Source organism: Ailuropoda melanoleuca, chromosome 8, assembly GCF_002007445.2.
Source record: "Ailuropoda melanoleuca isolate Jingjing chromosome 8, ASM200744v2, whole genome shotgun sequence".
NCBI classification, from domain to species: Eukaryota; Metazoa; Chordata; class Mammalia; order Carnivora; family Ursidae; genus Ailuropoda; species Ailuropoda melanoleuca.
This window is the reverse complement of record NC_048225.1, coordinates 70243427-70256471: the sequence shown is the minus strand read 5'-3', so window position 1 is coordinate 70256471 and position 13045 is coordinate 70243427. Positions and strand designations below refer to the sequence as shown.

The 13045-nt window shown below is 42.8% G+C and overlaps 1 protein-coding gene across 1 annotated transcript in view; it reads left to right on the top strand.

The window, feature by feature from the left end:
- Positions 1–13045, top strand: part of KMO (kynurenine 3-monooxygenase) — a 50574-nt gene that overhangs the window by 17076 nt on the left and 20453 nt on the right. Inside the window, 5 exon segments of the mRNA XM_002918459.4 lie at positions 1675–1744; positions 2024–2121; positions 3299–3388; positions 8668–8716; positions 12268–12355. Coding sequence (XP_002918505.3) covers positions 1675–1744; positions 2024–2121; positions 3299–3388; positions 8668–8716; positions 12268–12355 — 395 coding nt within the window.

The following is a 13045-nucleotide window of genomic DNA, read 5'->3' as shown; positions in this document are numbered from 1 at the left end:
AGATATATTTTTAATGTCTTGAGGAAACTCCATACTGTTCTCCAGAGTGGCTGCACTAGCTTGCGTTCCCACCAACAGCATAGGAGGGTCTCCTTTCTCCCCATTCTCACCAACATCTGTTGTTTCCTGACTTGTTCATTTTATCCATTCTGAATGGTGTGAGGTGGTATCTCATCCCTGCAGCCTTGTGAATAATATTCCCAGGCCATCATTTCATAATATATACATTTATCAAATCATTGTGTGGTATACATTAACTTTATACAATGTTATATGTCAATTATAAAAGTGGGAAAAATATTCTCAGACCAGAAACAACTCAAATGTCCTTCAACAGTGGAACAGGTAAATAACCTGTGAGATTGTATGCAGTGAAGAATCATACAGTAATGAAAGTGGATGGCCTGCAGTTTATGTACAATTATACAGATGAATCTCAGAAGCATTTTGTTGAGTTAAAGAAGAGAAGATACATAAGTGGGATTCTAATTATGTGATTCATAAACAAGGATGGGTTATTACAAAAGTCAGAATAACATTTACTCCTGAGTGAGAGTTGGGATCATAACTGGAGAGCGGGGGGGGGCTACGGAATAACATTTACTCCTGAGTGAGAGTTGGGATCATAACTGGAGAGCAGGTCGGGCTACGGAATAACATTTAGTCCTGAGTGAGAGTTGGGATCATAACTGGAGAGCAGGTGGGGGGCTACGGAATAACATTTACTCCTGAGTGAGAGTTGGGATCATAACTGGAGAGCAGGTGGGGGGCTACGGAATAACATTTACTCCTGAGTGAGAGTTGGGATCATAACTGGAGAGCAGGTGGGGGGGCTACGGAATAACATTTACTCCTGAGTGAGAGTTGGGATCATAACTGGAGAGCAGGTGCGGGGCTATGGAATAACATTTACTCCTGAGTGAGAGTTGGGATCATAACTGGAGAGCAGGTGGGGGGCTACGGAATAACATTTACTCCTGAGTGAGAGTTGGGATCATAACTGGAGAGCAGGTGGGGGGCTACGGAATAACATTTACTCCTGAGTGAGAGTTGGGATCATAACTGGAGAGCAGGTGGGGGGCTACGGAATAACATTTACTCCTGAGTGAGAGTTGGGATCATAACTGGAGAGCAGGTGGGGGGCTACGGAATAACATTTACTCCTGAGTGAGAGTTGGGATCATAACTGGAGAGCAGGTGGGGGGCTACGGAATAACATTTACTCCTGAGTGAGAGTTGGGATCATAACTGGAGAGCAGGTGGGGGGCTACGGAATAACATTTAGTCCTGAGTGAGAGTTGGGATCATAACTGGAGAGCAGGTGGGGGCGCTACGGAGAGTTGGCAGCAATATTCTGTTTTCGACCAGAGTGGTAGTTACATGGATGTTTGCTTTCTAAGTATTCTGTAAACTGTATACATTTTATGATCTTTCTGTATGAAAATTATCTCACTATAAAGAGGTTAAAAAAAAGGCCAAAGCTACCTCTGAAATCATGCCATTTGATCTTGAGTTCATCCCATTAATTTTGCTTTCTCCTGGTGATTGAGTAAATCGATTGGACAGCCAAGGCTAATACAAGTACAGTTACACACAGTGTTGCATTTTGCCAGTAAAAATTCCCTATATTTGTGGAATGAGATAAAAATATGAAAAAATTGCTTTGATTCCTAGGTTGGATCATTAAATGCATGCTTCCTTGCAAAGAGAAACTTCCGAGTTGATGTATATGAAGCTAGGGAAGGTAAGACAATACTGAAAATCATGAGATGTGGAAATTCTGATTCTCTGACATCTTTCTCTTCAGATTTTAAGAAGATAGTTCTTTAGAAAGAGGAACTTAGATTTTTTTTAACCACCTCAACTATCTAAATTTAATTTAATACAAAATCACAAGTATTAGTGTTTTCTTTAAAGGAGCTAACAAGGTCTTTTCATTTGGTTCTCAAAACCCCAGTTGTTGAGATCCTGTATTCTTCTCCTGTCCTAAGATATAATACGGAGTCTACTTTCAATGTCTTAGATATCCGAGCGGCTCAGCTTTCCCGTGGAAGAAGCATTAACTTGGCCCTTTCTTATAGAGGACGACAAGCCTTGAAGGCGATTGGCCTGGAGGAACAGGTACCTCGTGAAAGCTAATACTTGCCATGTTCCAACAACTGCATGCTCTTGACTCAGCCCAGCGCCAAGCACCACATAATGCCAAGAGCCTTGGATGCAAATGCATTCTGCAGAGGTTTTCAAACTTCTAATTTGGGCCAGAGGGTGAACATTGGACACTTGAGGCACCCGGGGGTACTGGAGCATGATGGGGGCAGCGGGGTCCCGCAACCCCCCCATCATCGCTTCTGACACTGGGTTCGCAATGGGCCCACAGAAAGTGTGACCTGACGTAGCATCCCGATGAGAAGAGGCCTGCGAATCGCATTCTTTCGACCATACAGGTCCATCCCCTCCTATCCTGAACTCTACAAAGCTCTGGAAACAGAAAGCTTTTCATCACCCATTCAGCAGCAAACCTGACCTGATGAGAGGCTTTTTACGGCTTTGTAAACAGTCTCACGTAGTGTGAATGCTTTGCTCCACCTACATTGTGCTCACTTGTGGGGTGGTGCCCGAGTCCACGGGGCGTTCTCTGCTATCCGCATTTGCACTACATTACCGATCTAAGTTTGAAACCTTCGAACCCTGAAACCAATGGGCCCCAAGGGTTTGGATAAAGATTGTGGGTCTGTAGATTTTCCTGATATGGTCTCAAGGTTGCCCAACTTCTCACTGTCTAGCGTGTCGCTTGGAGACATGAACAGAGGTAATATATTTTGCTGATAGTACATTTGCTGACAGCATGTCTTTGAGATGATAATATAAGTCAGTACAGGTCCCGGTTCCTAACTCCACAGCTTTCCACAGATGTGTGTCTAGGAAAACACTCTGCATGGGGCTTCAGGAGTCCTGGGTTTTACTCCTCATGCATTACTCTGTTTTGTGATCACCAGAACATCACTCATAACCTCTTTGACACTGAACCATTTTCCTGAGTTGTAATATGTGATTTAGAACAGATACAATTTAAGTCAATTCCAAAATCTAAAGGTTAAAAAAAAAAAATCAAAACCCCAAATTTGCAGGAACGTACTTTTCATTAAGTTTCCATCGTACTGTGCTTCCATCATCCTTTGCATTAATTTTTAATTTTTTGAAAATATTTGAAAAATCACATTTTAAAACCAATTATCTATCTTATTTGCATGATGCCGTGTTATGGTAATTGAAATAGATACTTCTGGTTTTATTTCAGATTGTATCCCAAGGCATTCCCATGAGAGCAAGAATGATTCACTCTCTTTCAGGGAAAAAGTCTGCAATTCCCTACGGGACCAAGTCACAGGTCTGTTAACCCTGAAGATAGTGTTTGCTTACAGTTGAGTCTAATGTCTGGAACTTGACACTTGCTTATTGGTCCTTCCTTTCCTCTCTAGACCTATCTTTGACATTTCCTGTGTCAGTCTACCGTTCAGAAACATATACTAGTTAACAAGTTAATTGATAGGAGACCCTTAAAATAGGGCCCAGTTTCTAATAACCATTCAATAGGAGTTAGTTACGTTGTCATCACTATTAGGCTCTTTTTTGCCTGTATGCATCGCTCGTGGTGGCCTAGGACACCCTTTCTCTCCCGTCTCCTTTCAGTTACATAGAGAAGATTACCATGTATTTATTGCCAAGCATCAAATGCAAGAACGACTCTAGAGGGGTTTCCCAAACTGACTCTGTTGCCCCAAATTTAATTATAATGGAATTTATAGAATGAACCAGAAATGTTTTCAGTGCCGTATAATTTCTAAAACAACAGAGGCCAGATGGTGATGTAGTTCACAAAAGAAAATCCATCATCCTGCTTTGTGTTTTTCTTATCTTTACACGGTAACACACAGAGTTGGGGAAAGTATGTATTTTTATCTAATATTTATACCTTCTAAGTTTGTTCCTTTGAGAATGAACGTACCAAACATCTATCAACCAGAGAAAAACCCAACTTGCTTCATCCAACAAGGCCTTGTGTTATTAAGTGCAGAACCCAAGTGAGGTTTGTATTCTTTGAGTCCCTGAGCTCCCACAGAGCTCCCATTGCAGGGGGATCAGCAATTCTGATTCCGCTGGGATCTTGTTGAAATGCACGGTCTGACTATTTGGAGCCAGGATGGAGGCTGAGATTACGCATCCCAAACACACCCAGGTGGTGTCCATGCTGCTGGCGTGTGGACCGCACGTTGGGCAGCAAGAGATAGAGCACAGGCGCTCACAGGAACAAGGTCTGTGTGGTGCTTGAAGCACCTCCCCCCTGTGAGGGTGCTGCTTTCAGAAAACAGAGAAACAGAAGATAATTAGTGTTGGGGAAGATGTGGAGGAATTGGAACACCTGAGCATTGTTGATCGGAATATAAAATGGCGAGCCGCTATGGAAAACAGTCTAGTGGTTCCTCCCAAAATTAAAAATAGAATTTTCGTATGATGCGTAGTTCCCCTTCTGGGTATCTATCCAACAGAACTGAAGGCAGGGACTTGAAATATTTGCACACTCATGATCATAGCAGCATTATTCACAAGAGTCAAAAAGCAGAAGTGACCCAAATGTCCATCAATGGATGGACGGATAAGCGAAATGTAAGGTAATAGAAAATATACATTGGTTTCTGCCCCTGGTTCCTGGCCCAGAAGTCCTAAAACTCTTGTAATTTCCTAAATGATAAAAGCACTAGGAGATCTTTTGTTCTAATATTTGGTCTTTGACTGTGGTTCCTGACACAGAGCTTCTAAATCCCTTGGAATTTCCTGGGTGATAAGAGTATCTTTTGTTCTAATGAACAAAGCCCTGGTGGGCTCATGGATGGGGGCTGGTCAACAGAAAGAACGAGACATAATTAGAAGCTTGGAATTTTCCCAGAGAAGGGAGAGGGACTGGAAGTGGAGTTAATAATCCATCATGTCCATGTGAGGGAGTCTCCACAAAAGTCCCAAAAGTATGGGGTTCAGAGAGCTTCCAGGTTCGTGAGCACACAGAGGTGCTGGTGGGAGAGTAGCACACCCAGAGAGGGCAGGCACGTATCCTGCCCTACACATCTTTCCATCTGGATGTTCATCTGCACCCTTGATCATATCCTTTCATAATACAGTGATAAAGAGTAAATCGGCTGTTTTCCTGAGTTCTGTGAGCTGCTGCAGCAAAGAGGGGGTCATGGGAACTTCTGGTGGAGGACCGCCCCCCCCATCTAGTGTCAGAGTGTTGTGAGATTGGTAGTAAGTGAGAGTAATGAAGACACTCCCCAGAGGAGAAGGGGAGGTTTTTTATACAACATATATTGGAATACTATTCAGCCTTAAAAAAAAAAAAAAAGGAAATCCTGACACCTGCTACAACATGGTTGAAACTGGAGAACTTTATACTAAGTGAACTAAGCCAGTCACAGAAGGGCAGGTACCCTGTTACACCTACGTGAGTATCTAGAGTAGATGAATGCATGGAAACAGAAGGTACAATGGTGGTTGCCAGGGCCTGGAGGGAGGGAGAAATGGGGAGCCATTGTTTAATGGGCAGAGAGTTTCAGACGTGCAAGATGAAGCACTCAGTCGATGGATGGTACAGATGGTCACACAGCCACGCGAATGTACCGCATGCCACGGAACGTACGCTTAAGAAGAGTTAAGATGGTAAATGTTATGCACGTGTGTGCTACTACAATTAAAATTTGCTTAAAAACTGGCTGAAAAGTAAAACAGTCCAACAACTAAGCACCTATGGGGATGGGAGGGTGGCGGGGAAGGATCAAAATTTTCCATTTAGTGACTTTCTAAAATAAGAGCCCTGAGTTGGGGGTTATAAAAACATAGGTACCGAGTCGTAATGCATGAGCCTGGCAGGAGAAGGAAGCAGAAGGAAGTCTACTGACCATCCATAGTCAGATCAACATTTTTGGATAATTAATATGTCCTGTTTCATCAGCCCCAACCTGGGCTTGGTGCTGTAGGAAAGAAACATAAGGTTCACACACACCGGGCCTGTAAGGTGTAGTAACAACTGTAGCCTTTCTGTAAACAACTGTCCTTCTGTGTGCCACACCCCATGCTTGTGCTATGTACGGAGGAGCTGAGGACTGGGAGAAGAGCCTGCAACCTCGTGAGGACAGGTGGCATTCAGGTTCTTGCACAAAGGACTCTTCTGAGTGATGCTCAGCTGTGTGGCTCAGAGAGGAGGTAGCTTTGGTTTTCAAAGACCTCGCAGAGAAAGTGAGGTGTGAAACAGACATTTTATTTAAATATTAAATTGGAGCCAAAATGGCATTTTCCCAATTCAGTGAAGGTCTATCTATGGAGGGGAGTTGGGTGAGACCAGAATTCTAAAAAAATTTACATTTTTTAGTGCCAAATGTGTATTGGGTAAGAAAACGTATAATGCACTTTTGCATAACAGAATCTTACAGCGATCAGCAACCTTGGGCTCTTTGAATCCAACCACCTTGCTTTACAGATGAAGAGGTAGACTGCATGGGTACACGAGGTCAGCATCAAGGGAGACACCAGGCGGGTGGGGCATGCACAGTGGCCAGCAAAGCGCGGTGTGGAAGGTGCTCCCGGGAGCGCTGGGCAGGCTTGACTGGTTGCACTCTTTACTTTTGCTAAATTGACAGTGACCGTAGTAATCGTCCCACTTTTGTTTTGGATTCACAGCAAATTCACCACGTAGGCCAATTCCAACATCATTATCCCCCCCACCCCCGGAAATTGAGCCAATAAAGTCTGAGTAGACCAAGGAGGAAGATGTGGTTCAGAATATCAGGAAAGTTAGATGAGCAGAGTGACCTGGCCTTGAGCCTGAAGCTGGCTTTCTTGCCCCCAGAGCCAGGGGAGACAGGAGGGGGCAGCTTCAACTCCACTGATGCCTGAGAAGGTGGAGGTGTTGGTGGGAGCTCCCATTTGGGGCCTTCAGTATATTAGAAGAGGCAGGAAATGAGCACCTGCCCACGGATCCTGCCATTCTAGGTTCTTAAGAATTCAGTCCCACTAAATTTGCCGGCACCTCTCTTTCTTTGGTTTGCATTGTTACTTTTATAACAGGGTCAAACACGGGGCCTACATGAAATTGTTTTGAATCGCTCAATTCCACAGCCTGTGGAAGTGCAAAGCCCTCCCTGTGACCCCAGGATTTCTGCAAATCCTCAGGCAGCCCACCTTCTATTGGCTTCCCCCCTTCTCTGAGCCTCCCTCCTCCACCTGTTTTCTCTGCCCTTCTCCTTGCCCCGGGTCAGACTCTTCCAGTCTTCCTGGTTCCTGCAGTCTCCCTCCCAAATTGCCCTGGGAGCTATCAAAATATTCCCTGATATACAGAGCAGGTCAGAGCTCCCCAATTTTGTTAACGATGCAGAAAAATATATTTTGAAAATTTTCTTTAATTCCAGTGTAGTTAACGTACAGAGTCAATCGAGCCTCGCAACTGATAAAGAAAGAATATTTTCCCCACGTAAATGAGACTTCCTAATTTAAATGTCTCCTCACATACTATGAATAACAAGTGTGGTTTCCATCGAAACGAGGTGATTAATGACACGGAAGACTGAAAAACAGAACAAAGAGGCAAAGAATGAACAAGTCCCGTTAATTTTAATTTATAGCAAAGACACAGGAAGTTGTGTCCTCAGTCATTGTCTTTCTAGCGTGACCGAGTTAGTTTTACACCAACTCTGGGTTTATCTGTTAACATTAAATGTCTACTATTGGATGAGGTGGAGATTTATAAATTAGCATATTTGCATTAAATGATGTGATATTTCTAAATATGGGAAACATATGCTTTAAAGTTTTGAAGACTAGACTCACCCTGAATTGCAAGTCTGCATTAAGACTTTGTGGGCTCTGAGTAGGCACTTTTGTTTTTGTGGGTCCTTCTCTCTCTGAAACAATAAATATTAAAAATTAGATTTTATGAGTGCATTGGTGTAAAGGTTAATCCAGACTGGATTCATTCTCATATATTCATTATATTTTTTTCTTCTGATTTTAGTATCAACAAATTACAACATTTTCATGGCCCCCTAAAAGTATGTGGGCCCTAGGCGCTGTGTCCGCTGTGCCTCAGGGAACAGTCAGCCCTGCTGAATTGTCCTATAAAGTCAGGAGAAAAGAACATGTGTCCCAGGGAGGGCTGATTCTACTCCCCCCCAAGGAACCCCCCCCTCCCCCGCCACACACACACTCCTTTCACATTGAAATGAATGCCTTCAAAGTAGTCTCTTTAGGGAATAGTACGTTTATTCTAGTGATGCTGTCATTACTGAAGTTTTTCTAACAGCTCAATTTGGAGACCTAAGATGAAAATATGAGATTTCTGAGATGGTGTTAAAACTATCTTAGTGAAAATTACATTTTTTCCTATAAGACAAGTATTTGATTTTTGTGGTATCAAACCTTAAAAAGCCTAAGTTTAAACTTGAACATTGTATTGTATGTGTTTGGTTAAAGTGTTTATCTTTTTTAAAAAGGCTACTTAGTTAAATGGCTATAAAACTAAGCTTGCAACGTTCTGCTAGATATTTCCTATTGCTGAGTGAATAATGTGAGAAGTATTGGTCCATTCTTCAGAAGCAAACAGTATCTACTGTATTTTTCTTGCAGTATATTCTTTCTATAAGCAGAGAAAATCTAAACAAGGACCTATTGACTGGTAAGTCCAACGCTTTATTCAGCAATTGTCATTTCAGTAAAGTCCATGCGCCTAACTAACCTTGTCACATGATTTACTGGGATTTGCTTATGATTCCTTTTCACGGGTTGTCCACGGGTTATTAGTGCCAGGCTACATACAATACAAAGTCCTTGAAAACTAGTAATGGTACACCCTCCAGTCTTTCTCTCTCATCTTATCACTGATCTAAATAAAAATCATTTGTTCGTCCCGCATTAAATTCCTGTTGCCTTCTGAGCACTGGATTGAATGGGTGCTCACTCCCTGAAGAACTCAGGGACTAGACGAACAGCAGATACCCTCGAAGGACAGGCAAAGTGGCACAATTAGCTCTGCACTACAGAGAGATGAAAGGCAGCAGTTGGAGGCTGAAGAGGGCCGTGGTCTTCAGAGCATTGCGATAATCCCGGGGCGCAGCAGCCAAGCCCCAGAGTAAAGCTAGAGCACAGGGGGCGGGGGGGGGGGCGCTCGTGATATTTGTAGGAGACCAAGTAGATAGAGGGTGTAGGAGTTTGAAAAAGAGGCCGTTGTGAAATATGCCCCGAAGACTTCAATGTGTTTCAGACCCACCCGTTCATGGAAAAAACCCTGGATTGCTAATTTGCAGCTTGGATAATCAGTTCAGTCACCTGCCAGGTAGCCCTTGATCGTAAGTTTTTTCACCTCATCAGCATTTGCACTAATCAGGTCCATCCCCCACAGAGCATGACACTTGAATAATTCTGCTGTTTTTCAAATCAGTTCCTCTGTGCAATCCTGCAGCCTCTGAGTTTTGGAGAGCAGAGTTTCTACATGGTTTATCTGTGTGTCTGCACAGCCCCCTACCCAGCAAGAGTTTGCAGTGTGTCTGTTGGATTGGACTGAACTGGCAGGAGTCATCGGCGAAGCTCACTCCTGCTGATTCACCACGGACTTCAGAAATAGGGCTTAGTATTCTTCTTAATTCTATTTCTTCACTTATATTTGCAAGGCTATCCTTTGGTTGGGTAGATGTTGGGGGGGGGGGTAGGTTGCTTGATATATTGATCTCCAGAAGCCCCAAACAGCTTTTTAAAAAGTAGTCTAGAGCAGACCTAAATCTCTTTAGAGCATCTTGTGAATTCATTAGGATAAAAATGAGAGCAAACATACGCGGAGGCACCAGGAAGTGTGTCAAGTGCTCTATAGGCATTGATTTCTATAACCCTCCCAACAGCTCTGTGAGGTGGGAACTCTTTTCCCTCAGTTCTACAGGTGGTGAAGGCAGCTTCCAGAGCCCCACCCCACCCCCCAGCAGCCCACACTGTTAATCAGTGGTAGAGTCCTGGCTGGAGCTGGAGCCTGTACTCCAAAGTCCGTGCCCTTATCCCCTGGAGTCAGTGCCTCCAACATGACACATGAAACATCTGCTGACTGTAGGAGCTGCAGCTTGGCTGGAGCTGATCCTGGTGGACAGACCAGAAGCTCCCAGACCTGGTTTTCCTTAGGAATGTGCTACTCGGTGTGTAATTTCATAAATGCGTGAATAAAATGAATGCAGACTCTCTCCGCTCCTAAACGTTGTTTGACATATAAATTCTTTCACACAGGAGTGATTCTTTACACAAATGGGTGAGCCGTCGGCTTCCATGCGCAAACGCTTGCTCCTGACTGAACAGCACCCCCCCCAAGACTCAGGAACAAAATCATTGCCCTGAACAATTGTTTCGTGGTTCACTCTTTGGGGGGGGGGCTGTTAATAATCGTTAAGCAAACAAGCAGGAAAAGGACATGTGGTCAAGGCAGTGTGATAAACCCTGCATGAAACAAGTTTTATAAGTTTTCCTGCAGTCTTTGTCAGGGCCTTTATTCTGATGGTCTGCACCGTGGATTTTCTAGAGCAGTGCTGTCCAAGACACGGCCACAAATGGCAGCCACGTGTGTAATTTAAACTTTATATTAATCGCATTTAAAAACCAAAAAAGAAATAGGTGAACTTAAGTTTAACAATATATTTTAACCTAATATAGCCAAAATATTGCTATTTCAATGTGTAATCAATACAAGACTTTTTTTTTTGTACTGAGTTGCCAAAACCCAATGTGTGTAACACATCTCCATTCCGACTAGCCCCATGTGGCTGCGGACCAGGACTGCACAGCCTGGGGGGTCAGCGTGTTAGCATTTTGCTAATGGCTTGGACCACAAAATGGTTTTTGTTAGGAAGCATATTCCAGGAGTAGTGTTTTGTGGAAAATTCTTTGGGATGTATTAGTATACATTTAAATAAAAAATATATTTTTTTAGGATTTTATTTATTTATTTGACAGAGAGAGAGAGAGGGCACAAGCAGGGGGAACAGCAGGCAGAGGGAGAAACAGATTCCCTGCTGAGCAAGGAGCCTGATGTGGAACTCGATTCCACGGACTGAGCCACCCAGATGCCCCAAATAAAAAATAAGTTTAATTTAATTTAATTTTTTAAAAGATTGATTCCACAAACACATTTTGTGTTTATAAAAGATATCCACAGTGGTTCCAATAAGCGCTGATTTCTCTGAAGTTATTTTCCAAAAGATTTCTTAAACATAGATGAATATATCTGATTTGTAGCCTTAACAACAATAAAGAGCCTGTAATTGTGGACGTCCTACCCATGAGAGTTAATAGGGACAGAAATAGTGTTTTACTGCTATGACAAGAAGATGATGAATTCACTACTTTCTATATTTCTAGCAGGCAAAATAAAAAAGCACCAAAATAATTCGATTCTCTTTATTGAGAAGTTTTAAATCTTCTTACTCATTTTTTTTTCTCTAAGTATTCTGGTGTTTGATTACAAAAAGAATTAGTATCAAAAATATTTGTGGACTCTGAGAAACAGAGGGCCTCAGGGGAGGGACTGGGGGAATGGGATAAACAGGTGATGGGTAGTAAGGAGGGCACGTATTGCATGGTGCACTGGGTGTTATATGCAACTAATGAATCATGGAACTTTACATCAGAAACCAGGGATGTACTGTATGGCGACTAACATAATATAATAAAAAAATTTTAAAAACTATTTGTGACAACATGACTCCCAAGTCTAGAGACTTACTAAAAAGAGATAAAGAATCAGGCATAGTATGGGAAAGGAGTTTGGCTGAGTATTTCTAATCACAAGTATATTCTTAAGTTAGAGGCAATTTTTAAAATATATGATGCCTGCTTCTTTTCCAGGGTGACAACCATCATAGCAATGTAAAAATGTCCGTAGTGGAATTGGTTGGAATTGTTTTATTGTTGTTTTTTGGTGTTTTTTGTGGTTTTTGTTTGTTTGTTTGTTTTTTGTTTTTTGTTTTTTTGAGGATGAGGATAGTTGGTTTGCACTCATCACGTTTACCACCAAGTTATCCTGGAACATTTGCCAAATGGTTGTCAGATTACCATTTTAAGTACTTCATTTTTACATTCTTAAGAATAAACATCTCTGTCCTGCTGTTCTCAGAGAATGATGACTATTTCAATTTGATTAAGTGAAATGAGAATTGGAATTTCATTGCTCTTTGGTTTTCTTCTTTGTCTCCTCAGCTGTTGAGAAATACCCCAACGCAAAGGTGCACTTCGGCCACAGGCTGTTGAAATGTAACCCTGAGGAAGGAGTGATCACAGTGCTTGGGTAATCACCGGTCCTCCTGTTGACTGCGGATGTGAAGGGCTGACCGGAGAACCGTATCTGTAAACTTTGTTCTCTGGCTTATTTGAAAGAGTTAAATGATTACTAAAAGGGATTCAAAGAATTTCAGATCAAACACCAGCCTTGGCTGCCTTCTAAACACCGACCCCAGTGAATCTTCTTGGTTCTCGTGCTGGCTCAGCGTCCTACCACGTTCCACAATGGTGGCCACTCTCTTCAAACGCTCTCTGCCCTTGAAACAGATGACCCTCCACTGCCCTGCATTTCCTCTCCTCTTTCTGGAAACGGTTGGTCTGCCTCTCCTTGGCTGCCTCTGTTTCCTCTAAAGTTCCTAGACCCATGTCCCATTCTTGGGTTATGTCATGGGTTCCCAGTTCACTCAGCAACCACTTATAAATTCACTTCACTAAAATGACCCTCTCTAGCCTGTGCCTCTGTCTCCACTCTCTTCGCTCTCAGTCCTACTTCAATCCTAATCCAGGCTAGTTTCCTGTTCTGACACCTTCACAGGTACCTCTTGCCATGATCTCAAACACATCTCAAATTTTAACCACCTGTTTCTTTCCAGGTGTGTCTGCTCCTGACTTCCCTAGTGCTATCACCCGAATAATTAGAATCATTCTTGATGTGCCCTCTTCCGTGTTTCCTCCGTTAAATCTATGACCCCTGCCC